At 57.1% G+C, this 25072-nt stretch overlaps 3 protein-coding genes across 4 annotated transcripts; 2 read left to right on the forward strand and 1 right to left on the reverse strand.

The window, feature by feature from the left end:
• Window positions 1-2723: 2723 nt before the first annotated feature.
• On the forward strand, window positions 2724-6607 carry VPS37D (VPS37D subunit of ESCRT-I). Its single transcript, XM_082714001.1, has 4 exons — window positions 2724-2895; window positions 4241-4412; window positions 4893-4975; window positions 5528-6607. Exons 1-4 carry the CDS (start codon window positions 2758-2760, stop codon window positions 5888-5890), a joined length of 756 nt encoding a protein of 251 aa, XP_082570127.1. The 5' UTR covers window positions 2724-2757; the 3' UTR covers window positions 5891-6607.
• Window positions 6608-11014: 4407 nt separating this feature from the next.
• Window positions 11015-13754, reverse strand: DNAJC30 (DnaJ heat shock protein family (Hsp40) member C30; the record flags this gene model as incomplete). The annotated part of the gene is given in 3 exon segments (XM_082712614.1): window positions 11015-13678; window positions 13681-13712; window positions 13715-13754. Coding segments are annotated over 3 exon segments (798 nt in total). The 3' UTR covers window positions 11015-12952.
• BUD23 (BUD23 rRNA methyltransferase and ribosome maturation factor) lies at window positions 13755-24722 on the forward strand. 2 transcript variants are annotated; one of them, XM_082712612.1, is made up of 12 exons: window positions 13755-13888; window positions 13987-14024; window positions 15899-15994; window positions 16085-16167; window positions 16265-16361; window positions 18259-18355; window positions 19842-19892; window positions 20492-20577; window positions 20783-20828; window positions 20989-21047; window positions 24239-24328; window positions 24458-24722. In XM_082712612.1, exons 1-12 carry the CDS (start codon window positions 13841-13843, stop codon window positions 24510-24512), a joined length of 846 nt encoding a protein of 281 aa, XP_082568738.1. In that variant the 5' UTR covers window positions 13755-13840; the 3' UTR covers window positions 24513-24722. The 2 variants fall into 2 exon arrangements, with proteins under 2 accessions (XP_082568738.1, XP_082568739.1); XM_082712613.1 differs by lacking the exon at window positions 15899-15994.
• The last annotated feature ends 350 nt before the right edge of the window (window positions 24723-25072 follow it).

The following is a 25072-nucleotide window of genomic DNA, read 5'->3' on the forward strand; positions in this document are numbered from 1 at the left end:
AGGAAGTGGGCAGTGAGGGTACAGGGGATGCCTGAGTCTGCTGGGGCTGCAGAAACAAAATTCCACAGACCGAGTGGCTTCAACAAGAGACTTTTCTTTCTCATACTTCTGGAGGCTGGGAAGTCCTAGATCAAAGTCCTAGCAGCGGGGGCTTCTGGTGGGAGCCCTCTTCCTAGCTTGCAGAAAGCCACCTTCTTGTGTCCTTGAGAGAGAGAGAACTCCGTCTCTCCTTCCCGTCTTATAAGCACACTAATCCCATCACGGGGCCCCAATCTCACGACCTCATCTAAATCCGAGCACCTCCCAAAGGCCCACCGCCAAAAACCATCCCACGGGGGGTTCGGGCTGTGACGTATGAATTTGGGGGGCGGATACACAAGTACTCAGTTCATCCCAAGTTCCTTCAAAATATTGGGGGGGGGGTGAAAGGGAGGGGGCAGTCTAGAGGCAGAGATGAAAGGTGAAGAGCCAGAGATGGGAAGCGAGACATTAACTACTAGATTGGGTCAAGGCATCTCGAGGGAGGCAGGTGGAGGGGAGACCAATAGCGAAGGAATCTGGGTTGGTTTCGGAACAAGGGGGGCTGTTCTTCCTGGACGCAGCCGGGAAGGAAGGACTCCAGGGCAGATGCAGAAAAAAACCCAAAGTGGTGAGGCAGAAAGTTGGTGGGAGCTTTTCCATGGGATGGGCGGCAGAGTTATCTCCCGAGAGGGCAGGAGCGGGTGCGAGGGTCCGAGTGTGGGCAAGGTTTACGGGATGTGTTGTTGGGTGGCTTCAACAGAGGGTCCACTGAGCAAGGGTGGGGGGGGGACTGGTAAGAAAGAGGGGACGAGCTGAGCCAAGCGTCTCCCATGGGATCTAACCAGCGCCTCCTCGGGAAGCCCAGAGGGGGAAGGGGCAAAGCAGGGCAGGTAGGGGGGCATGTCTAGGAGCACTCTGGAAGTTTAGAGGAAATGGTGAGTCCTGAGGAGGCAGAGCAGAACCAGGGAGATCATAACCGGGAAACTGGAAAGTCCAGAGGTGTTCTTGCTAGTGACCAGGACCAGGGTGGAGGAACAGCAGGGACAGTAGGAGCCCAGAAGACAGGGGCGCACAACCCACCCTGGAGAGGGAGAGACGGCTTCCTGGAGGTGGTGCTCTTCCAGCTCAGTCTTGAAGGGGAAAATCAAATTTCAGTTGTCATAAAAATGTGGATGGGGGCGCCTGGGTGGCTCAGTGGGTTGAAGCCTCTGCCTTCAGCTTGGGTCATGATATCGGGGTCCTGGGATCAGGCCCCGCATCGGGCTCTCTGCTCAGCAGGGAGCCTGCTTCCCCTCCCCTCTCTCTCTCTGTCTGCCTCTCTGCCTACTTGTGATCTCTATCTGTCAAATAAATAAATAAATAAATAAATGTTTTTAAAAAACGTGGAAGGAAAACTGTCATCACAATCCGTCAACAAGCCTGTCCTGCTCAAGTCCATTGGGCACCTCTCCAATGGACGGCCCGTTTTTGTCTCTCCTTCTCACATATTTCTGCCATGCCCAGGGTGCGCTGGCTGGTTTGGGAGACTCCTTGGCAGAGGAAGTTCTCTCTGGGTTCATTGCTTTTTTTCTCTTCAGCTTCAGAACTCCTATTCATCCCTCAAAACCCAGCTCAAATATCACCTCTGCTGTTGTCTTCCCCCCACCGGCCCCACCCCCACCCCTTGTGAGGCTTTCAGAGTGCCCCGGTCCCACCTCTGCGCTTTCTCAGGGCAGTGACTTGGATCAAGCTCCAGTCACTGCTGCTTGATTTTTAGACAAGCGACTTCATCTCTGAGTGTCTGTCTCTGGACCCCGGCAGTGGCTTAAATATAAGCTACCTGACATCCTCTGGCATCACGTGGGAATCACAAAGGAAGACATCCCGTGGTGACACCTGCCATTCTCCCTTGCAGGAAGGGAAGCTGAGAATGTGACTCTGCCTCAATCCGAGAGCTCTCTGAGGGCAGAGACCATGCCCCTGCGGAGCCTCGCCCAGTGCCCGGCTCAGAGAGGCACCACGTGCTCCGTGCACACTGCACAGGCAGGAAGAACCGAGCCCGCCTATCATGTACCTGTAATGTGACTTTGGGGAGATGACATCATCTGTGTGCATCTGTTTCCCCCATCTCTGGCAGAACAATCACTCGCACTGGGTATTCACTGGCTGCGTGTAAGACCCTCCGCATTCACTAGCTCGGATCCTCAGGGTGTGCGTCATCGCCCCATTTTACAGAAGAGAACACTGAGTCTTGGGGCGGTACATGGCTCGTCCGAGTTAGCAACAGGGCAGAAGCTCCCGGCGCCCGGCCAAACGCGGGAGATTGTTGTGCGAATCCAAGGGAGGAATGTGAAATAGCCCTGCAAACTGTAAACGCCTGGGGTGGGAGCGTCCGCGCCCGGGGCGGGGGGGGGGGGGGGGGCGTGGTGAATGACGGCCGGAGACCGGGTGCGGAGACTGACGGCCTCGGGTATACCCGCCTGGCGGCGGGAGGATGGCTTTGCAGCGAGCTCTCGGGTGCGGGAGGCGCGGCTCTGCCGGGGCCGCCAGGGGTGCGGCCCGCCCCCTCCCGCCCCACCCCCAGCCCCAGCGCCGCGGCCCCTTTAAGAGCGGGCGGGGCGCCCTCTGGCGGCGGAGCGCCGCGCGCGGCGGGAGCCAGAGCCGGATCCCGGAGCCGGAGCGGAGCGGAGCGGAGCCGGGGCGGAGCGGGCCGAGCGGGCCGAGCCAGCAGCCGAGCTGGGGGCGCGGGCGGGCGGCATGTACCGGGCCCGGGCGGCGCGGGCGGGGCCGGAGCCCGGCAGCCCGGGGCGCTTTGGGATCCTCAGCACCGGGCAGCTCCGGGACCTGCTTCAGGATGAGCCCAAGCTGGACCGGATCGTGCGGCTCAGCAGGAAGGTAGCGCGGGGGGCGCGGGCGGGGGGCGCGGGGGACGGGCCGCGGCCTGCCGGACCTGCTGGGCGACCGAAGGGCCGCGCGGGCCGGGCCGCGGGGCCGCGGGAACCTGGCACGTCCGAGTGGGCCCCGCGGAGCCGCCCCCGGGGAAGGGGGCGCCCGGAGCCGGCCTGGGGCGGGTGGGGCGCGGGAGACCCAGGGAGGCGCCCGTGCACCCCCGGGATGGCCGCGAGGCGTGTCCTCCAGCGGATGCTCCGGGGAGGTGTGTTCCGGGGACAGGGACTGGCTGTGTTGTGGGGGGCCCTGTCTCGCACACCCACGTTCTGTAGGGCCAGAAAGGGGAGGCGCCTTCCATAGGGGAGAACTAGGGGCCTGTTTGACACCTGGGGGGACCTCTGGGCGGGGGGCGTCTGCATTCTAACGGTGCCGGAGGGGGCTTTGTGGCTTCCGTTGGGGAGGGGGGCTGGAAGCCGAGGCGTGTATTCCGTAGGCCACCATAAGAGAAAGTTGTATATTTCACGGGAGATAGGCCCGGGCTGCTGGTCTGTGGGGGGTAGAAAGGAAAAGTGTCTGTTGGAGGGAGGCAGACAGGAGGGGCCTGTGCATCCTACAGGGGACAGATGGAGGGTAGTGCGTTCTCCAGGGGCAGGGAGGGGGGCTTAGCCCTCCGACAGACAGAAGGAAGAAGCATTCTCAAGAGCCAGGAGAGAAAGGGGGTCTGCTTTCTGCCAGAGAAGGAGAAGCTGGGAGCAGGTGCTGGGGATCCGGGAGGAGAAGGGGGTGTGTATCCCCTGGGGTGTGGGGATTCCACTGGAGGGCAGGAGGAGGGGTGCAAAGGGAAGAGAGGGTGGCTTGAGGCGGGTCCCGTGCGGGGACAGGGCGAAGACATGTCTCTGGAGAGTGAGAGCAGGGGGGAATGTTTTCGGCACACACACCTGAGGAGGAAGCAGACAAAGGCCTGGAACGAGAGGGAAGCTGCCCATGCATGGAAAATGGGACAGAGGAGGGCGGGGGACTCCTCAGGGACCTGAGCAGACATATTAATTGAAAAATTAAAAATTAACTAACATTTGTGGAGGCGGTCATCGTTTTCCTGACTTGGGCTCACAACAACCCCGGAAGGTAGCTGTTTTCCGCTCACTTTGTACAAGAGGAAACTGAGGCCCAGAGAGTGAACTCAAGGCAAAGCCCCGTCCAGGCCTCTTGGAGTCCCTCCACCTGTTAGCCGGCCATCCTGAAGGCGAGGTTCCTAGGGCTTGGCCCTTGGGCCCTATGCCCGGCGTGGGGGGGGGGGCAGTAGGGGGATCTGGGCAGATTCCCTGAGTGGGCCTCCCGGCTCTTCCGGCAGTTCCAGGGCCTGCAGCTGGAGCGGGAGGCATGCCTGGCCTCCAACTACGCACTAGCCAAGGAGAACCTGGCACTGCGGCCCCGCCTGGAGACCGGCCGGGCTGCCCTGGCCATCAAGTACCAGGAGCTTCGAGAGGTGGCCGAGAGCTGTGCGGACAAGCTGCAGCGACTGGGTGAGGGACACTTGGGAGAACCGTCGGCGACGGGCGCCGTTGGCTTTCTGGCCGGCCGGGTTTGGGAAGGGCGAGGCTCTGAAGGGCAGGTCTTGGGCAGCCCTCCTCCCTGGCCAAGTCTTAGGGGTGCCGCTCCTGGAACACGGAGTTGGGGAAGTGAGCAGTCCAGGAGTAGACCTGGGTTGGAAAGGCCAGAAGGGGGCTCTGAGTAGGGGAAGAAAAGCTGCCCTGGGGTGCTCTAGGGGGCAAAGCCTCTGCTTCCTCCTTTGCGCTAGGACGGGGGGGGGGGGGGGCAGACCCCCCGGGGGAGGTTCACAAACTGATCCCATGGGCAGGACCCTGAGGCACCAGAGAGAAGCAGAGAGTCACACACAGGGTCAGGGAGAGTCAGGATCGGGCCCTGGGTCTCTGGCCTGGCTTGTCTTGGGCGACGGGCCCTGAAGGCAGGCGCTCTTTCCTCTGTCCCTCTGTGGCCTTCAGAGGAGAGCGTGCATCGCTGGAGCCCCCACTGCGCGCTGGGCTGGCTGCAGGCTGAGCTGGAAGAGGCCGAGCAGGAGGCTGAGGTGAGGGAAGGGGCCGCAGGGCTGGGGATGGCAGGGAGGGAGACCCAGCCTATCATCGCCCCCCCCCCTCCGTTCTTACACTGCAGCGCTGTGAGCCCCTCCTCCAGGAAGCCCTCCCTGAGTGCCTGGCCCTGGGAGAGCCCGCTACGCTGCTGTCCAGCTGTCCACCTTGGACAGCGAGGCTCATCCTCCCCAGCTCTGAATGTCTCAGTGTAGGACAGTGTAGACTGGGTCCGCAGAGGAGCTGGGGCTAACTTCTCCGTGCTGGGTCGGGAGCACAGTGCTCAGGGAGTCCCAGGAGGTAGCAGAGGGGGACGTTGATGAGAGACACCTAAGTTTACTCCAGGTAAACTGATCTGATTCTGCCTCATCTTCCACCCAGCAGAGGACAGCGTCCCCAGTCCCTTGGCAAGTCCCAGGCAGGCCCAGGCTAGAAGTCAGGGGCCCCATCTCCCAGCCATGGGGTGGGCGCCCCTGGAAGAGATTCGGGGTGAGAAGGGGAAAGGTGTCTGGCGGGGCTCTTCTCAAACTGTCCCCGCCCTCCCATCCCAGGAGCAGATGGAGCAGCTGCTGCTGGGCGAGCAGAGCCTGGAGGCCTTCCTGCCCGCCTTCCAGCGCGGCCGCGCCCTCGCCCACCTGAGGCGGACCCAGGCGGAGAAGCTGCAGGAGCTGCTGCGGCGCCGGGAGCGGTCAGCCCAGCCGGCCCCCACTGCTGCCGCGGACGCCCCCAAACCCTTCCCCGCTGCAGCCGTCCTGCCCACCGGGGCCGCCCGGGGGCCGCCAGCAGTGCCCCGGAGCCTGCCTCCCTTGGACTCCCGCCCAGTGCCCCCTCTGAAGGGCTCCCCCGGGTGCCCCCTTGGCCCAGCCCCGCTGCTGAGCCCTCGGCCCTCGCAGCCAGAGCCCCCCCACCGGTAGGATCCAGGGTATGGCCCCCCAGTGGGGGGCCCAGACAAACTTGATCTGTGGCTCCTCCTCCTCCCCCACTGTCTGGGTGGGGGGAGGGGCAGGCCCCTCCCCCTGGCCTCAGGCAGGCCCTGGCCCTGGAGGCTGAGCTGGGGAGGAGGGTCACCTAGAAGATGCCCAGAGAGAGGCCGGAGGTGGGGTGGGCAGGGTGCCTCTGGCGCTGAGGAAACGCTGCCTTTTTTTCCTCCCCGGCTGGGGCCTCCAGGGTAATGGGCCAGCTCCAATGAAAGAACTTTCCTGCTGGGGGTCCCCCCGGAAGGTGCCTGCTTCCCTCAGGAGGCCTGACTGCACCCTTCCACTCCACTGGGCTATAGCACAATGCCAAGGCCGACAGGAGCGCTTTCCATCACGTCCTGCTCCTACCTTTCCCCAGTTCTGGGGCCTACCGCCTAGGAGCCAGGTGGTCAGGCCCCAGCTGCTGGGCCAGGGACACCATGGCCCTGGGGCTACTCTGTGCCCCACTCCTGCTCCGGACCCTGGGGCAAGGTAGGCCAGGGGCTCCTGACCTGCACCGATGCGAGTGGGCCATCCCCAGGAAAGACCATTCTGTATTTTTCTGTCCCCATCTCCTTAGAATGGAACCTTTTTGAGGGCAGGTCCTTGTCTTTGTATGTTCTGTCCCCAGCCCCACCTCCCAGGGGCCGTCAATAAATGTGATGATGAGGATGACGATGCTGCCCGACTCGTCTCTGCTCCCTCAACCAGCCACTCTGCTGTCACGGCCTTCACACCCGAGCTCCTGCGATGCCCTCCCTTCCTCTCTGCCCATCCAAAGCCCAGCTGTCCTTCAGGTCCAGCACTGCTGATGCCTCTTCCATGAAGCCTTCTCTGACTACCAAGCCACGGGAGTCTTCCCTAACTCTTGTGGCCAGAAGCACACTCTGCTCCATCACTGTTCTCCAGCCGCCTCACCTGTATGCACCTTCTCTTCTTGGGTTTGTAAGCCCAGGCCGGATGGTACCTATTCCTGCTCTGGCCTGCTGAATGACCACCTCCCGTGAGGGGTGGAAGGGCTTCTGTGAGGCTAAAGGTCATGTTTTCAGCTAGAGTGAATACTCGGTAGCCAGCTTAGGCGATGAGGGTAGGAGAGGCCCTGGGTCAGCTTAGGTCAAGTCTGACGAGATGCCGATTGGCAGGGAGGCCTGCAAGGTCTGGCAAACAGGAGGGGGCAGGCAGAGTGCTGTAGAAGCGAACGTGATCGTGGTCCATGGGACAGAACCATCTAGAAAGAGGAAAATATTGCATTGGCTCTACTCTTCACTCAAGTTTTATACTGTAGGAGGGACTCACCCCCGTCACAAACCACCATCGTTGGTCTCCTGGGCATGTCCCCAATGCACTCGATGAGAACGGGGACTGGGACTAAATCCCACAACGAGGAGTTGAGAGCCATCTGAGATACGGGCGAGGATTAGCCTCCGAACCCGCAAAGGGCTAGAGGTGTAGAGCCAGAGGTCAGAGTCAAGACCGGTGGGTGGAAACCATAGGATGGATGGGGTCCATCCACAAAAATGAGCGAGCAGTGCCCGTGTGGAGTTGTAGAGATTTCAGCAGTGGTCGGAGGGCCTGGCCCATCTGAGCTTTCCAGAGCCCTGAAGGTCTAGACAGAGGTACCCCAGTTAGGGGTGCAGTCAAAGCTTGTGCAGAGTGTCCACTTGAGAAGGTCTACCCCACACTGGCCTTGGTTCTCCCACTGTCCTTGTTGCTAGCCCCTGAGCTGCTGGAGGCTGAGGGACACCAGAATCACAAGGTACCTGCCTGACATGAGACAAGACTGAACGGCTTTGAAGACCTCCCACACCCTCAGCACAGCTTAGGGCAGGCTGGGCCCCTCTTGTCCTGGTTTTCCATTCCTGGGCCTTGCTTCCAGGGTTGTGGGTTTGTGACCAAAAGGAGAAAAGGCGTTGGGACTGGGCATGTCTGAACCCTCCTCCACTAGCGGGAATTAGCGAGCAGCCTCTGGAAGGCAGAGGCTAATGTGCACTCCCTAGTCGCTCAGCCACCCCTCCCCAGGACAGGTAAGAAAAAAAAGGAATGACCAACCCCAGGGGAGGGGCTGAGAGAGGAGAAAAATATTATTCAAGCAAACCAGATGATAACTTTCTGCAGGTCTTACACCTCTCACCTTCCTTAAAGAGCTCAAACTCAGTTTTAGAAGGGGTAGGGAACAAGGCCTTGTAGTGTTCAGCTCTGGCATGAAAAAGACTTGAGGCTGGTGGGTATAGATACCAACAGAGTGGAGTGGGCTCAGTTCTGGGCCATGAGAAAGTCTTTGAGATGGATGGTTAATAAACTTCATTAACTCTCATGCTTGAAGATACATGGAATGTTCTGGAAGGCTCTGGAAGGTTCCAGCCAGTCTGGGCTTTTCCTCTGCCACCTGGCAATTTCTGGAACTTTCTGTTTCAAGGTTCCAGGACCCCAGGGAAATGTCCCTGAGCTCAATCCTCTGTGAGAGAGAACCTGAGAGTCTACATCAAGGGGCCCCTGAGAAAGGTCCCACCTATTACAAACCACCAGGGCTTTTACAAACCAAACCCAAAAAGTTGTCCAAATAGCAAAACTTCTATCCCTTTTTGTAATAACAAAGAATTCCTGCCCTTTTAAGAAAGTCTGTTATGTACACATTCTTGTTCAAGAATCACTATCTCGGGCATTATTCTAAGCTTCCCCCCTTATGTCTGAAATATAAAACATAATCGAGGGAGAGGGGAGGGACTAAGGCTTATTGAATCAAGCAGGCCTGAACCAGAGTGGGCTAAAAATCTTTACTACTGAACTGGGGTGTGGTCAGTGCAGAGCCAGGGCTAACAACTTGTCCCTGACTTCCAAGGCTAGAGACAAGTGGTTCAAGCTGGACTAGCTGTTGGTCTCTTCCAATTTATACAAGGATTTTACACAAATGATCGAGGGCAGGAATTGATGTTACCTGCCTTTGTCCAGGGCCTTGCCATTGCTGTAGACTTCTCAAAAGATTCTTCTTGTCCCACATGAAAATAAGGTTTAGACTCTGTCTCACTGCTTAGAGCATGAGCTCTCGTAACAACATATGTTATCTGCAAGCTCAAAGGGCTGCCGCGCTAGGAGGCTCACAGAGGGGCAAAGCTGCCCATTTCCACAAAGAAATACACCCTCTCCAGTTTTTTTTGGAAAAAAAATGCATGGTCCCTTCTTTTTCCCTTCTCGACAGACACGGAGCATAGAGAGACATTTCTCTATTATGAGCAAAATGGCCAAGTGTGTGGATCAGTCTTTTACGCTTCCCCACTGTGGGTGGGTGTGCCGCAAACCCGGGAGCCATGTCCTCCCTAAAAGGCACATGTTAACAGCTTTTCCCAGGTGCTAGTACAAGTGTGGAAGTGAGCACAAAGGCAGCAAGTTTTCTCGTTTTTTGAGAGAAGTCAGAAATCTGTTTTTTTATATAGTCTTCCGTTTTGAAAGTTGGCTGAAGTTTTTGAAGATGTGGTGCCAGTCAGAGCGAAACACGGTGTGCAGGTTGGCTGTGTGGCCTCTGGGGCCATGAACTGCAGCCCATTCTTGGTCCTCCTGAAACAGGCCTTGCCTTGTCTACCAGAAGCCCCCTCCCAGAACTGAGGGTGTGAATTCTGTAGGGGCCAAAGCCGGATGGGAGGGAGAACGCAGAGGACCCCAGCCGTAAGAGATAGATTGCGTAACACCATGACCATGACCTCAGAGCAAGTGCTCTCTGCACCTGCTTCTTGGGGATGACGGCACTGAGCGTTCTCAGTATATACAAGTTCACCACGAAGACCCAGATTCAGGTCTCGCGGTCATCCTGACACAGTAACAGAGGGACCCTCAACTGCTTTGCACAAACCGTACGGCCACCAGACCCACAAGCTGGCCTGAGAACCAAGGTACTGAGGGCAGGCAAGGCGGGCCTTCTCCTATGATCCTGACCATGGCAGGTGGCAGTGTGTGATCTTGTCACAAGGCTGAGGCATGGAGAAGAGGTAAAAACCAGGATAGAGCCCGCTTCTCTAGGGCACTGAATTCAAGACAGTGGATTGAAGGAACACCAATACTTCCTAGCCTCTCTTCCTGCGATCTGGTGACCTTCCAGAAAGGTCTGAGATATGCCACCTTCACCCTGAGGCCATTTCCCCCAAAACGAGTATGGTGGCCATTTACTTGGGCTCCATCCATGGTGCCGAGGCTTGCGACCGTAAGGACTCTGTGCGTGCGCGTGTGTGCGTGCGTGCATTACGTTATATATTAATGACCAAATGGACAACTCATTGGTCTAAGGGAGGTTATTCGTATTCATCTTGGCTCATGCTAGGATCATTATGGAAGGAAAGGTGCATCAAGTGAACAAAAAGCCAGAACCTCAGAAGGGAAGCAAGAAATCCTACTCCCTCAGCGCTGGGGTCTGTAAAGGATCAGTTACCCAACAGGAAAAAACGTAACAAAGGGCAAAGTTTGGCTCAGGAGAAATAAAGTCCCGATCGAGTCCAAAGACAGTACTGGAATTGCCTACACAAGTATACCTTTGACTACTGTCTTGTCCGTGTCTCCCCGTCTGGGACTCATATGCGTGGCACTCACCGGCACACCGTACTTGCCCACCCCGATGAACGCAGCCTGAGGTGGGCTGGGCTGCTCTTACCCTTCTCCTGTCCTAGGTCCGACCTTTGAGGTAGTTTTTAGTTTGTGATCAAAAGGAGAAAAGGGTCTAGAGTTGAACATGTCTGAGCCTTCCTCCACTATCCGTAACTGGACAGCAGCCCCTAGAAGGCGGGGATGATATCCCCAGCCTGGTTCTGCCTCTCCTCTGTAGGGCAGGTAAGAAACTGAGAAAGTCACGACTTAGGGCCATCTCAGGAGAAGGGGGAAAGGTGGGAAGGGGGGAACATGATGGGAACCAGTTTGGGGATCCTTGAGAAAGCCTCCCACACATCTCCCTTTCCATAAAGGGCCCAGACTCCATCTTAGGGAGAGTAGAGTTCACTCTGGGCTAAAAAACAAAAACGAAAACAAAACACCTGAGGCAGGCAGGATGGCACTGTGAGAAGAACGTGAGCCTGGTTCTAAGGCCTAAGGAGAGTCTTACAGTTGGATGATTAATAAACTTTATTGACCACCCTCCTTGGAGTTGCATGGAATGTTCCAGAAGTTTCAAAGGGTCTGCCCCTCCCCCAACCTTCTGGAACTTCCTATATACCTCCGTGTTCTGGGACCCCAGGGAATGTTCTTAGCTTTGACATTCACGGACAGAACACAGACTCGGGGGGTCTATATACAGCCACCGATGAGAAAGGTCCCAGCTATTACAGACCACTAGTGTTTATACAAACCCCCAAAGAACCCCAATCCTTTTTGATAGAAACTCTGACAGAATCATGGCCCAAGGACACTCCATTATTCGTCCAGGTGCCTGGTTGCAAACCACTGGTTTCTGGCACATTCTACCAAGCCAAACACTTCCTGTTGTTTGTATTCCAAGAAGGACTTGTTTTCCAAATATGAAACATAGTAACATTAAATGTTCTCTCTATAAGTACATCTGCCCCTCCCCCCAAACCAAGGCTAACTGAGCCTACCAGGTCTGAATCCAAAGCCTGCTCAAATCTTTACCACTGAATCGTATGGTCACAGCAAAGTCCAAAGATTTTGCCCCAACCTCCAAGGCTAAAATCAAAATCATTTCTGAGACACCAATTTGAACTAGCTGTGGCCTTATCCTAATTATTAGGATTTCTCAAGAGCAGTTCTTACTAATATACCTAGGCACCGCTGGCTTTGGTTAGAACCTACACTTCTGTCCTCTCTCTTGTGGTAGATCTCTTGCGAAGGTTTTCCTATCCTACAGCTTTCCACTTAGCCCTAGTGCATGAACACCTGAGCTGCTGAACTCCCACAGCCCCCCTCCCTGCCCCCCACCACGATGATCAGGGACACAGAATCAAGAGCCTGACTACTACAGCTCCAGCCAAGCGGTGACCGGTACTGCTTAGCTCGACTTAGACACCGAGAGAGAAAAAAGCCCCAGCCAGCTCTGAATAAAGAACCAAGTTTCCACCACATGCCTCCTCTCCCTTACAAGTACCGTCGACGCCACGCTCAAGCTGCCAGGTTTCAAGGACTTGACTTGTGAGGTTCAACAAGAGGACAGGCCGCCATCCCAGTTTGCCGGATTCAAATTTCCAGTTTGTTGCGGTCTTTCCGGGAAGGGACAGGACTGTACAGTTAGCAAGGGGCACACTGTCCCAAGGATAAACTGGACTCTAACATCATGTTTTAATCCCTGAGCCCATTAGAACTATGGATAATAAAGTGTGACAGACCTCAAGAGAGCAAAATGATTTGTTCCTCTGTGGCCATGCCACCGAGTAATTTCTCCGAGGTCCTACAGAGGCACTCTGGTCCCTTACGCTCGGTGACCTTGCTTTCCTGCTCCCACATGGTACCAGCGGAAGGGGGAGTGGGGCCTGGGGCTGATCAAGAGTGGCAAGGTTTCCAAAGGTCCCATTCTTCCCCTACGTCACGTCTCACCTGTGGCTGGGGAACTCACAGAAAGACAAGGTTCGTACAACCCCAGGATTTTTCTTTTGGCAGCCAACAATGGGTCACACGGCACGGTTCAAGGTTACACAGGCGCCCCACCGGACGAACGCGGGGGCAGGAGCAGACAGGGCTTGCCCCGAGCTTTAGAACAAAGCCAGAGCACGTGTTCCAGAAGTTGACAACATCAGGAAGGCAACCTCTGGAAGCAGGCACCCAAGGGACTCCAGAAAACCCTTCCCTCTCGGGCTTTCGGGACTCTTCTTCTCGGGGCCTCTTTCTTGGGCATCCGAAAGCCTTCTTCCCGGGGCCGTGGGGGAGGGGCGTGCCGGTGGATGGCTAAGCTGGGCGGCCGGGGACGAAGAGGGGGGTAGGCAGCTCCTCCGGACCCCAGCAGAGGTAGACTACCGAAGGCAAAGGGTTCAAGCAGACAGGAAAGGCCATTTTCTCGGGGCTGCCCTGTCCTCCTCCTCCTCCTCCTCTCTCCGATTAAAAACGAAAGCCTATGAGGACGAAGGCTGTGAGGAGAAGGAACACAAAAGTCGTGTCTCGGGTCTCGTCCCAGCGGAAGCCCTTCCTGGCCCGGTCCTCCTGCTGCTTGCGCAGGGCCTCTCGCCGGGCCCGCTGGCGCCGCTCGCGCTCCAGCTGCTCTCCGTAGTGCGCTTGGTAGAAGGCGTCGAAGTTGAACATGGTGCGGCTGGCGCCCGCCGCGGCCTGACCGCGGTCGTGGGCCCAAGAGGCAGGTGGCCGGGCGCGGGGCGAGCGGTCATCGCCGGCGGGCCCCTTGGAGGGCCGGACATCAGGTCCGCGCAGGTCCTCGTCGCTGAGCAGGCCGCGGTCATACTTGCGACGCAAGGTGGCACTGCCCAGCACCAAGTAGGCCTGGGAGATGCGCGTGAAGCGCTCGGCAGCCTCGGCGCTCCCCGAGTTGCGGTCCGGGTGGTAGAGGAAGCTCTGCCGGTAGTAAGCTGCCTTGATTTGCGCCTGCGTGGCCGTGGAGGGGACGCCGAGCAGCTCGTAGAGCGCGGTGCGCGAGTATGAGCGGTCGCCTTGGGAGTAAGTCCTCGCTTGTAGGCCCAGGCCGGATCCCCGGTTCTGTGGACCGGTCGGGACCAGCCACAACCTCCACAGTAACCGCCGCGAACACCTCAGATCGCGCCTGGCTGCCATCTTGGATGGGACATGCGGGCGGTGCAAGACGAACTGGCCAATGGGAGGCGTGCGTTGTTCGCAGCGCGTCCGCCCTGTAGCCAATCGAATAAAAGCGGAGGCGGGGAGAGGGGCGGAGCATGCGTGTTGAGAGGTGGGCGTGGAGCCGATGACATAAAAGGCGGATTTCCGGGACGCCAGTTCCAGTCTCGAGGCTGAGGCGTGGATATGGCGTTTCGCAGCAAGAGGCCGGAGCACGGCGGGCCCCCGGAGCTGGTGAGAGGCTTTTGCTCGGCGAATCCCCTTCTTTCCGCGGGTGGGGCTGCCGCGTCTTGATTCCTCCTCTACTGCTCTTCCTTTTTTGTCTCCCGCAGTTTTATGACAAGAATGAAGCCCGGAAATACGTGCGCAAGTAAGGGGAGCCCACATGTTGTCGGGGGTGGGGAACCGGCAGGTTGACCCAACAGCGGGCATGGCTGGGAAAGCGCGCAGAATTGGGGGGCTGCGGGGAAAGGGAGGGACAGGGACTGATTCCAGTTCTGGGCAGTGGGAGAGTCAGCGTTAGATAAAGCTCGGAATCCTCCGGGCCTCCGTCAAGTAGCGTTCAGATGGGGGTGGATGCTGCGTGCTGTCTCCCGGGGGTTTGCAGAGTTTCAAGTGACCGCTTGTTGGAAGCGCGGGGTAAAATGGGCAGGGGGCCGTGGGGGCGTGCAGGGGGCCGTGGGTGCTGCTGAGGGGAAGGAAGGCGCATTCACAGAACGTCTGTCGGTCTCGGGTTCTCGAAGAACTGCGGGTGCGGGGCCCGCAGCGGGGAAGAACGGAGGGCTAGAACAGGGACCCGCAAGCCTTCCTTTTGGGATTCGCTGCTGTGGACAGAACTGTTCTCTGCTCCCGTTTAAACTCGAGCCCGAGACCCAGGAGGTCGGCAGAAATCGCCGGCCCGGTTGTCCTTAAGCAGCGGCGTCAACTTTCTTCCCCCTACAAAGCTGTGTGGAATTCTCTGTCCTGGTCTTGGGGTAGACCCATCTACTAGAGACCCGGTTTTTCTTAGGGGTCGTCATCGACTGAACTAATACTCAGTTTGAATCACTTCTTATGAAGGAAACGTTAATATTTTATTAATACTTAGTTTGAATTATTTAATATGAAGGAAACGGATGTGTTGGAATGTTTAGAGCATAATGGGTTAAGGAAGGCATGTTATCAGGTATATGGGGTTGGGTAAAGTATTACTACAGTTAATTTTACGTATTTCATTGTTATCACCGTCCGATGTGGCCTGCACTTTATATCTCATAGACAAAATGATACAGATTTTTAAAAAAAGATTTTATTTATTTATTTGGCAGAGATCACAAGTAGGCGAGAGGCGGGCGGGGTGTGTGTGTGTGTGTGTGTGTGTGAGGGGAAGCAGGCTCCCCACTGAGCAGAGAACCTGATGCAGGGTTCCATCCCAAGACCTCAAGATCATGCCCTGAGCGGAAGGCAGAGGTTTTAACCCACTGAGCCATCCAGGCACCCCTGATAGAGACTTTTGTTGTGCACAACAGAGCTACTATGTTGGCTAATTCTTCCAGAAAATGTGTTTTTTTTTTTTAACATTTTGTTTATTTGACAGCGCAAGAGAGGGAACACAAGCAGGGGGAGAGGGAGAAGCAGGCTTCCTGCGGAGCAGGGACCCCAGCGTGGGGCTCGATCCCAGGACTCTGGGATCATGATCGGAGCTGAAGGCAAATGCTTGACGACTGAATCACCCACATGCCCAGAAAGTGTGTTTTTAAGTAACAACCATATCAGAACTTCACTGAGTTGAAAATCCCCAATGATTAGTCATTGAGCTCGGTGATTTGTTCCCTTCACATTAGCATTGCGACTGGTTGAGTTATAATTAGTGTCCCCCCAAAAAACTTGTGATATTATATGGGTTTGGGAGTCACCTTTATTTATTTATTTGACAGAGATCACAAGTAGGCAGAGAGGCAGGCAGAGAGAGAGAGGAAGGAAGGAAGCAGGCTCCCTGCTGTGCAGAGAGCCCGATATGGGGCTCGATCCCAGCACCCTGGGACCATGACCTGAGCTGAAGGCAGAGGCTTTAACCCACCGAGCCACCCAGGCGCCCTGGGGGTCACTTTTAAATAGTTGAGTATGGTGACAGGGAAAGTACCTCAGGGGGATTGTTCCTTTTCCTCTTTGCCTTTTTTTTTTTTTTTCCTTTTTTCTTTTGCTCTGGGTGATCTTTTAGCTCAGAATTCTTTTATCGCTTGTTTGTGTTTTTTGCCTTCCCAGCTCACGGATGATTGATGTCCAGACCAAAATGGCTGGGCGAGCTTTGGAGCTCCTTTGTCTGCCCGAGGGTCAGCCCTGTTACCTCTTGGATATTGGGTGAGATCCTGGGGCCCAGTTCAGGTTGTCTAGGTGGTGGTGGAGTGTCTTTGCTGCTCATGCTTTTGAGCTCCTGTTTGTGCCTTTCAGCTGTGGTTCTGGGCTGAGTGGAGATTATCTCTCGGATGAAGGGCACTACTGGGTAGGCATCGACATCAGCCCTGCCATGCTGGGTAAGTCTGACCTGCTTCGCCCTGGAACGGACTGCTCTTCATGAGTGTGGAGCAGTGGGCATCGTCTGTTTCCCTGATACTCTCTTTTCCCATGTAGATGCGGCCTTGGACCGAGACACTGAGGGAGACCTGCTTCTGGGGGACATGGGCCAGGGCATCCCCTTCAAACCAGGTTCCTTTGATGGATGTATCAGGTGAGAAGAGTCTTTGCATCCTACTTTTAGTCCTGCAGATCGGTGCTTCCCAAATTGGCTGTGCTGCAGAGTTACCCGGGATACTTAAAAATACACATCCCCAGGTTAGACCAGTGTCCCCAGTTATGTCAGTTTTTTTGGTATTTTGAAGCTGTCTAGTTCTTTGATCATCTTACGCTGCCAGGTTCAGGTACTCCTGGCATAGATACTCTGTCTGCTGGGGGGGGGGTGTCTTTTCACACCTCCAGGAGCCATTTTGTGGGTGCCAGTGGCCATCTTGTTGGCGCCAGCGACCATCTTGTTGGCCCCAGCAGCCATCTTGTTGCCTTCTTTTTGAATAGCTCTGTAGTGGAGAGTGGCCCAGAATTTTCCAGTCTCTTCAGTGACTTGGCCCTTTCTGGGTTGTCAGGGTGAAGTTTGGGACATTTACATAGTACTTTGATAACATGAACATTGAAATGACTGAAATGTGAAGTTTGTCTTCTGTGGTCAAGTTCTGTTGAATATTTCCTGTGCTGTGTTGTTGAGGGGGTGGAGGTAAGGGGATAAGGAAGAAGTCATAACCTTAATCCTTCCCCGGGGGGATGCCTCCTCCTGTGATTGTGGCCTGAACAGTGGGGATCTGGGTGAGCAGGAAAATTTGGATTTGAAGAGGTTTTTTAGGGTTAGGGATTAGTTTACATCTGGGAACAAGACTGGGGAGAAACCACGTTTCAAGGATGGCAGTGGCTTTTTAATAATGATTGGGTGAGCTGTTCTAAGCTGCGGAAAACCAACAGTCAGCCATCAGGTCTGTGTGTTTGAGGAGTAAGTTGTTATTTGTTTGTTTTAGAGATGGCATGGGAAACTTTTTTTTTTGGCATTGCTTACATGTAGGACATGGTAGCAAGCGTTTGTGGAGATATATAGCTTTTAAGACTCTCCATGGCGTATTAGGGGCTGTAAGACATGGCAACTAAACACGAAGTCGAGTGTGGAGTGTGACTGGGGAGTTGTGGAGCCCACCACAGTGCTGAGGAGAGGCCAGAGAACACAGGGAAGCCTTTAGAAGGAGGAGGGGTTGGGTTGGGCCTTGAGGGCCCTGCGGAATTTGGATAGTCATGGGGAGGGTTTCTGAGTGAAGGAACAGAAGAGGCCGGGGAAAGGAGTCTGATGGGTCGCGTGGGAAGGATAAGGAATTTTAAACTCTGCTGAGAACTGTGGCCTCTATTGAGTAGTCGATGGGAAGCTGGGGAGTGACCAGATCAGAGCTGTACTTTGGGAAGATTATTTAAGAGGAGAGAAGCGAGATGGTTGAAGAAGTGAGGCAGTGAGGGGCGCTGACCCAGGAGAGAGGTAGAGGGAAGTAAAAGCTGGGAGAGGCATTTGGACGGACAAGCGGGGTTTGGGGTTCGGTGGATATGTGCGTGCACAGCAGTGAAGCGGGACTTACCTGAGAGGGGTTTCTAATAGGCGCTTGAGGCTTTTAGGTCTGTGGATGGTGAAGACGCCGAGTGAGTACAGTTAAAGGAACCGATTGAGGAGGATGAATGAATGAGGGTGTTTGCGTTAAGTATTATAAAGGGGTTCTCCTTTGATCAGAGGAAGGGAATGAAGGGGCAGGTGGCAGGGAGCCTTGACATGCTGTGTAAATTTAAATTCGAGATGCGTGGAGAAACAAGGTTGAGAAAATACTTGTTCGGACTGGCTACAAGGAAGTCAGTGCTGACCTCCTGTTCACTCCTTTCTGCCCTGTTGTAGAATGGTGAGCTGGAGTGGATCTGCGCGTGCCCAGAAAGAGACCTGTGGGCAGGAGGGTTGGGGCTGAAGGACATGCATGATGTTAGTGCCTCGAAGAGGTGGTGGAGGGAGCCGCGCGTGCTGGTCCCTCTCCTGACGGGGTCCCTTCCTTTCTCAGCATTTCTGCTATTCAGTGGCTCTGTAATGCAAACAAGAAGTCGGACGTCCCTGCCAAGCGCCTGTACTGCTTCTTCTCCTCTCTGTACTCTGTGCTGGTGAGTAGAGGTCTCCTTCCCGTCTGGGCTGGCGGCTTATCCCTCCTGCAGGTACTGACGCGCTAGGAAAAGCCCTTCAGATGGGACCACAGGACCCAAGAACGGTGACAGGACTTTACTATGGTTACTTCTGTCCAGGTCTTTAGTCTTAAGAGGAAAGCTCAGTGGTCTGACATCCCTAACGAAACGTAGAAGATGCTGGTATCAAAATCTGAGACCGATCACTGTTCTGTGTCCCCACTGCACTGTATTTTTTTTTTTTAAAGATTTTATTTATTGGGCACCTGGGTGGCTCAGTGGGTTAAGCCGCTGCCTTCGACTCAGGTCATGATCTCAGGGTCCTGGGATCGAGTCCCACATCGGGCTCTCTGCTCAGCAGGGGGCCTGCTTCCCTTCCTCTCTATCTGCCTGCCTCTCTGCCTACTTGTGATCTCTGTTTGTCAAATAAATAAAATCTTAAAAAAAAAAAAAAGATTTTGTTTATTTATTTGACAGAGAGAGAAATCGATCACAAGTAGGCAGAGAGGCAGGCAGAGAGAGGGGGAAGCAGGCCCCCGGCTGAGCAGAGAGCCGATGCGGGGCTTGATCCCAGGACGATGGGATCATGACCTGAGGCGAAGGCAGAGGCTTAACCCACTGAGCCACCCAGGTGGCCCCCCCCCCCCGCACTGTATTTTAATCGGAAGTTGGTTTGGGGGCATGGAGTCCCCAGAGCGAGGACAGAGACTTCGTGTCCAAGGCTCACAGTGTGCCCGCATCCTCTGACTCCCACCCCTCCCTCCCCTACTGCTAATGCTCTGATGGGGAGCGGGGTGGTGGTTTATCACAGAGCTTTTATTAAGCTTTACTTTGTCCTCGTAACTGATACTGTTGATTTCGGTTGTGTTACAGGATTAGAAGATAGTTTGAGATTTTAAGTCCGAAAATTGAGTTCTTTCACTTTTTTGAATGGTCCTAGATGTTTCTTGGTCTTCTTCATCTCCGCACCTCATCCTGGTTTTCCTAGGATGGGTGGTTTTGCAGGCGACCGGCTGGGCTTGTGCGGCGTGTGGTTTCCGTCACACTCGCGCGGGAGCTAATCCGAGGTTCTGGTGGCCTTTGTGTTTGCCTTTCTGCCGAAGTGGTTTCCCTCCTGTGTGTAGCCAGCTCCCCGCCCGCTACATTTCAGGCCTCTGCTCAGGTGTCCCTCAGAGCGGCCTTCCTTGAACCAAAAGTAAACCCAACAGTCTCTTGGCACTCACCGTTCTTTGCTGTAATATTCTTTTTTTTGGCACTAAATCGGGACTGTAAATTGGCAGCCTTTCTCTCTCAAACATGAGCTCCGCAAGTTCCGGGGCTCGCTCTCTTCCCAGCTTGTATCCCAGGCCCTAGGAACAGCGTCTGTAGCAAGTGAGGTTTCAGATGTTGAGTGAGCGAGGAGCGGAGAAGCGTTGGGCCCTGAGCCCATGGTGGTTTTGTAGGAGAGTGATGTTTCTGTCGCTTGCAGGTCCGTGGAGCCCGGGCCGTCCTGCAGCTGTACCCTGAGAACTCAGAGCAGGTGAGCCCCTCGGTTCCTAGAGGGCTAGGGAAGAGGGGCCCCCAGAAGCTGTCCTGCTCCCCACTCACCTGCCTCCTGCTGGGAGGGGACAGAACAAGGAACCTGTTGCTGACTGGTAGGGGAACTAGGGAGCGAGCCTCTGGGAGGGCTTCCTCCAGCCCCTGCTGGCACGTTTTATGACCCGTCATCCTAGGGAAGAGCGTCGTGGTATCTGGGCAGAGAGTTGGGATAAGGACGTTTGTCTGCCAACAGACGCGTGTCACAGTTAACAGGCTAGTTCTGGCTCCCGTAATCAAAGGTACAGAAATTGGGGAGGATTTGAGAGGACAGCAAAGCTGTCTGTGCTGTGGAGTGTCCTCCGTGGGGCTGAGGAGTAGAGGTGCAGATCCTGAAAGACAGGTGGGGAGCGGTCTCCAGTCCTCACGTGAACCAATTTGCCCTCCGTGTTGGCCTCCGTGGTGGCCTTTCATCCCTGAGATGGGCGCGGGGGGGATGGGTCCCTGGGCTAGAGAGAAGATAGGGGCATTGTTGGTTCCAGCCTGCCTTTTCCTTCGTGTAGCTTTTGGTCTGCACAAAATTCGCCGCTGTTCTCTCCTCAGCTAGAGCTCATCACGACCCAGGCCACCAAGGCTGGCTTCACCGGTGGCGTGGTGGTGGACTTCCCCAACAGCGCCAAGGCCAAGAAGTGAGTGCTGGGGCCTCGCTTGCTGCCCACGCCGAGCAGAGAGGGTGTTGGGGTGATGAGCCGGCCAGAGGCGAGCGGGGCTGGGTCCCCAGGGCCGTCACGTTCTGCACCTGTGTGTGGGAGGGAGGGTGCCTGAGGTCTTCTCCCCAGCATCCCCCCACGGAAGCTCTCTGAGCCCAGCCCTCACTCTACTTTCTGGTTTCAGGTTCTACCTCTGCTTGTTTTCTGGGCCTTCAACCTTTCTGCCAAAGGTGAGGGACCCAGAGTTTGCAGGCTCGTGGCCTTAGGATTCTTCACTTGTGGGGCTGAGCCCTTGGAAGGGCTTAGGCCTGGGTGGCCCGGCCTCTTTGGGGTGGGACAGGCAGTTGTGGAGCCCGCCAGGACAATCTAAGAGCACTCTGGTCCCTGCAGGCCCTGAACGAGAGCAATGACGAAGAGGAGACCAGGGAGTCCGAGTTCACGAGTGAGAGGTAAAGCGGCTGCCGGGGCTGGCAGGCGGGGCTGGAGGAAGGCGGCGACGCTCCGCTTTCACGAGGTCTCGCAGGTCCAAGTGGGACAGTGGCGCCACAGTGGTGACAGTGGGAGCCCTCCCAGGCCTGAGCCTGCCCCTGCCTCAGTCTGGGCGGCTGGGCCCTGCTGGATGTCCCCGGACAGCCACACGGCTTTCTTTTCTGCTTTCCCTCCCCACCTGCGACCTGGACGCCCCCGTGCCCCCTCTCCCGCACGCTCCTGTCCGCTCTCCGGGCTCCTTCCCATGCGCTCGTACACGGGCTGCGCCGTCTGTCCCGAACCCGCCGCCAACCGCTCGCCGTCCCTGAGTGGGGGCTCCCCCGTGGATCCGATCTCACACCTGCCTCTTGCTGCACCACCCTGTTCTCTCACTCCTGCTTCCCTGTCCTTACCGGTCACTGTGGTCAAGGCCACAGCAGCCTCTGTCCTGCCAAACCTGTGGCTGCTGCCGGGTCTGCGCTCTCCTGTCCTCTTAACCCCCCTGCTCCGTTGGCACCGACGCGGCCTCTCGCTCCCTTGACGCTTTCCTCACCCGGCCTCCCACCCGCTACCCCGGTTTGGTCCTCGGCTCGCTGGCTCTTCCTTCTCCGAGCACCCTGGGGCGCCCAGCATGGACCCCTTCTCTGTCTGCTGCCTTAGCCTCCAGCCCTAGCCCCCTCGCTCCAGATTTCTGCCTGCGGCCTTAGCCCCGCCTCCAGCCTCTGACCCCCCCGCCCCACAGAGTGTCCATTCCCGACTTCGCACGTGTGTGGGGCCAAGCCGAGCTCCTGCCGTTCACCCCAAGCCTCCCTCCCTCCACTCTTCCCCCTCCCCGGTCCTGTCGTTCTGATGTCCGCTCCAGCCAGTCCTTCGTGTCCTGTCGCCCCTGGTGCCCACGTCTGGACAGGCGGCGGCCCCGTCCCCGGCCTGAGCCCCCACCGCCGCCCTTGCCTGATGCAGACACTGCTGCGCGGGCCTCCCTACCCCTTTGGATTTCTCCTCCGTCCGCGGCAGGACGAGTCCTTTCCTTGTCCCTTCGTTTTCTACCAAAGGCGATTCCATCTCGGCACTTGTCCAGTGTCCTTGCTTGAGTTCTGCTCACCCTTATTTCCCTCCCTCTTCCGCTGCTCTGAAGCCCACACCTTTGTTTCCTGGGTGGTCGGGGGTCTCCCCACCCGGAAGGAGAACTCAGGGACCGCGGGCATGTCCCTGATGTCAGAGCAGGTCTGGTCCGTGAGCGGTGTCCAGGGTTCCCTGGCTGGATAACGGATGGTAAGGCAGCAGAGGTGGTTATTTCTTTGTTGTGGTTGATGGGAGTGAAAAGCCCCAAGGTTTTAAGATGGATATTTTTAAGAGGAACAATGAGCGAGAATGAATGAGTTTGGAAGGCCGCAGTGCCGAAGAGCACGCGTGTGTCCCTGTGTCCGCCACAGACTGGAGCCCTCTGATCCCCCGGAACCCCCCCACCCACCGTGATCGGTTCCCTGAGCTTCCTCAGCCCATTCCCACGGGGATCTGGGGGGCTCTCCGAGATGTGTGCTGCTCTGTGGGGCGCATAGTTGGGGCTTCTCCCGTTCCTGTTGTTTCTGATCGTTCTCTCTGGCTCTGACGACAGTCCACCTGTGGCATTTGCCGCTTCTGACCAACTTTGCCCTCGGCACCTTCCGTCTGGGGCACATGCCATCTCGTCTGCCCCGACGGCTCTCCCGTCCCCTCTGTGGCTCACGGCTGGCCCCCCAGCTCGTCCTTCCCCCAGGCTCCCGCTTGCGTGGTCCTGCCCTTCCGGCCCCCATGTGGCAGCTGCCTCCTGGTTTGCACTTGGTGCCTCAGGCTCCTGCCCCCCGGTCAGGGGCGCACTCCCGTCTTCTTTGTGCCCCCCACCCCCCCCGCCTGCACACACCGAAGGGTCTAGATCGCTTTCTGTCCCTGACCCCTGCTTACTTAAGGGACAACAACGCTTGCTCCTTTTATAAGGCAAGTGAGATTCTGAGATACTTTTTTTTTTAAAGTAGGTTTTTTAAATGTATTTATTGTGTATTGATACGTGTGAGTGTGTAGAGAGCGGGAGTGGCAGGGAGGGCCAGAGAATCCCGAGCGGACCACACCGAGGACAGCGCCTGGGCTGGGGCTTGGTGGCAGGACCCCGAGATTGTGACCTGAGCCGAAACAGAGTCACGTGCTGCACTGAGCTGCGCAGGCGCCTCGGGGGGGTGGTTGGTTGGTTGACTTTTGATGATTCGGACGTCAGTGTTAGGTGAGAACAGATGAGCTGTAGCAGCGACGGGGTGGACAGTGGCCTGGCCCCCAGGCAAGGAGGGAACGTGGGCTTTGGACGCGTGGGATCCCGTTGGGTGCCCTTCCTTCTCGTCCCGGGCGCACAGGACTCTTCTGTCCCCTAAGCTTCTGCTCTATCCTTTCAGGGCCTCCCTGCCCCATGGCGCCGAGGTTCCGGCGCTGCCCCACGTTCTGCCTGTAGAGATTCCCGCTTACCTCAGCAGCCGTCTTGTTCTTCCTAGGCTCCGCTTTGCCTTCCCGTGTCGCTCCTTTAGCAGCTGCTGGGCCTCTGCATGCGCTCTGCCCGGTGTGGCTGCCCCTGCCATAGCCCCGCCGTGGGCTCTTCAGGGCCGAGGCTGGCTCTCAGCTGCCACGGGACGTCCCCGGGTCGTGCGGTCAGGTGCTCGGGGAGTGGTGGCTGCGCAGGTGGCGAGCAGCCCTCCGTGGCAGGAGTTAGGCTGGAAGCCGCTTGACCCCAGCTGTTTGGGGGGGGCAAACAGCCGTGTTCTCGGGGCCTCTCTCCCACGGGGCTGTGTGAGGGGTCCCTTTTCTCCTCAGCCAGGGCCAGAGGCCAAGATCAGCCCTGGAGGAGCATTGTCGGGGCTGCCGTGAGCTGGCAGCCGCGTTTTCCGGCCTCCGACACCGTAGCTGCCGGGAGCCCGCGTGTGCTCTGTCCCAGGCGTGCCGACCCCACGGCCACGTGGGGGGCTCAAGTGGCCGCACCGGGGACGGGGCCTCTGGCTCTCCTTGGATGGTGCCAGGCTCTCGGGAGCTGACCCAGGCCTGTGTTGCCCCAAAAGTAGTGGGGCTCCTCCGGGCCTGCCCCACGGGCAGCGCCTGACCAGTAAACACACCGAAGCAGGCCCTCCGTCCCCTCAGAGCCGTGTCTCCCGCACAGGATCCCGTACAGGATGGCCAGGCGCGGGTTGGTGAGGAAGAGCCGCCAGTGGGTGCTGGAGAAGAAGGCGCGCCGCAGGCGGCAGGGCAGGTGAGGGCCGGGCCGGGCTGCTGGGGAGGACGGGGTCGGGGCTGCTCACGGCTCCCCTGCATTTGTAGGGGTACTGGGGGTTCTTTGGTCCTTGTTTTCTGAGACTGGGCTCTGACTTTCTTGCCACAGGGAGGTCAGACCGGACACCCCGTACACCGGCCGCAGGCGCAAGCCCCGCTTCTGAGCAGCAAGCGGGGCGTGTTGGGACGGCCCGGCTGTGCCCGTTGTCGCGTACCTTGTCGCACGCCTTGTTGCACGCCGGGACTTCTCTCTGTTGAAGTGCCTACTTCGTCAGCTGACAAGATACTGTTAGAGGAAAGTTCTCAAGTTCTAACCATTGTTGTTCACTAACAAAAGTTCTTGTTCTAAAAGCAATAAACCACTTTCCGTGGAATTGTGGTTCTGGTATTTTCCAGCTCCGACCCTAAAAGCATTTTTTGAGTTCCTCTACTGGTCAGGGCTACTGCCTGATGCCCCGGGTCCAAATGAGGCTTGAAGAACTTTGAAGTGTACAGGGAACACAGGACTCCATCTCAGGCCGCTTACCGATCCAGCACAGGCCGATGAGGGGACGAAGGGCCGGATGAGAGGATCTGCGGGACCCGCTGACCTGAGGCCATCGCGCAGCTTCTGGCTGCCCCTCGGTTAAAGGCATCATCTAGCCTATGGCCTGGGCTGACCTTGGCCTTGAGCTGCACCAACTGCTGACTGGCCCAGCACGTGGTTGCCTTTGGGGCCTGTCTC

Source organism: Mustela nivalis, assembly GCF_964662115.1.
Source record: "Mustela nivalis genome assembly, chromosome: 19".
Taxonomy (NCBI): domain Eukaryota; kingdom Metazoa; phylum Chordata; class Mammalia; order Carnivora; family Mustelidae; genus Mustela; species Mustela nivalis.

What these genes read in the sequence shown, in the direction of transcription:
- VPS37D (XM_082714001.1), top strand. Translation starts at nt 2,758, where the DNA reads ATGTACCGGGCCCGGGCGGCGCGGGCGGGGCCGGAGCCCGGCAGCCCG. An exon ending in GGACAAGCTGCAGCGACTGG is followed by an intron (nt 4,413 to 4,892) that starts GTGAGGGACACT and finishes TGTGGCCTTCAG; the next exon opens with AGGAGAGCGTGCATCGCTGG. An exon ending in AGGCCGAGCAGGAGGCTGAG is followed by an intron (nt 4,976 to 5,527) that starts GTGAGGGAAGGG and finishes CTCCCATCCCAG; the next exon opens with GAGCAGATGGAGCAGCTGCT.
- BUD23 (XM_082712612.1), top strand. Translation starts at nt 13,841, where the DNA reads ATGGCGTTTCGCAGCAAGAGGCCGGAGCACGGCGGGCCCCCGGAGCTG. An exon ending in CATCAGCCCTGCCATGCTGG is followed by an intron (nt 16,168 to 16,264) that starts GTAAGTCTGACC and finishes TTTCCCATGTAG; the next exon opens with ATGCGGCCTTGGACCGAGAC. An exon ending in TCCTTTGATGGATGTATCAG is followed by an intron (nt 16,362 to 18,258) that starts GTGAGAAGAGTC and finishes TTCCTTTCTCAG; the next exon opens with CATTTCTGCTATTCAGTGGC.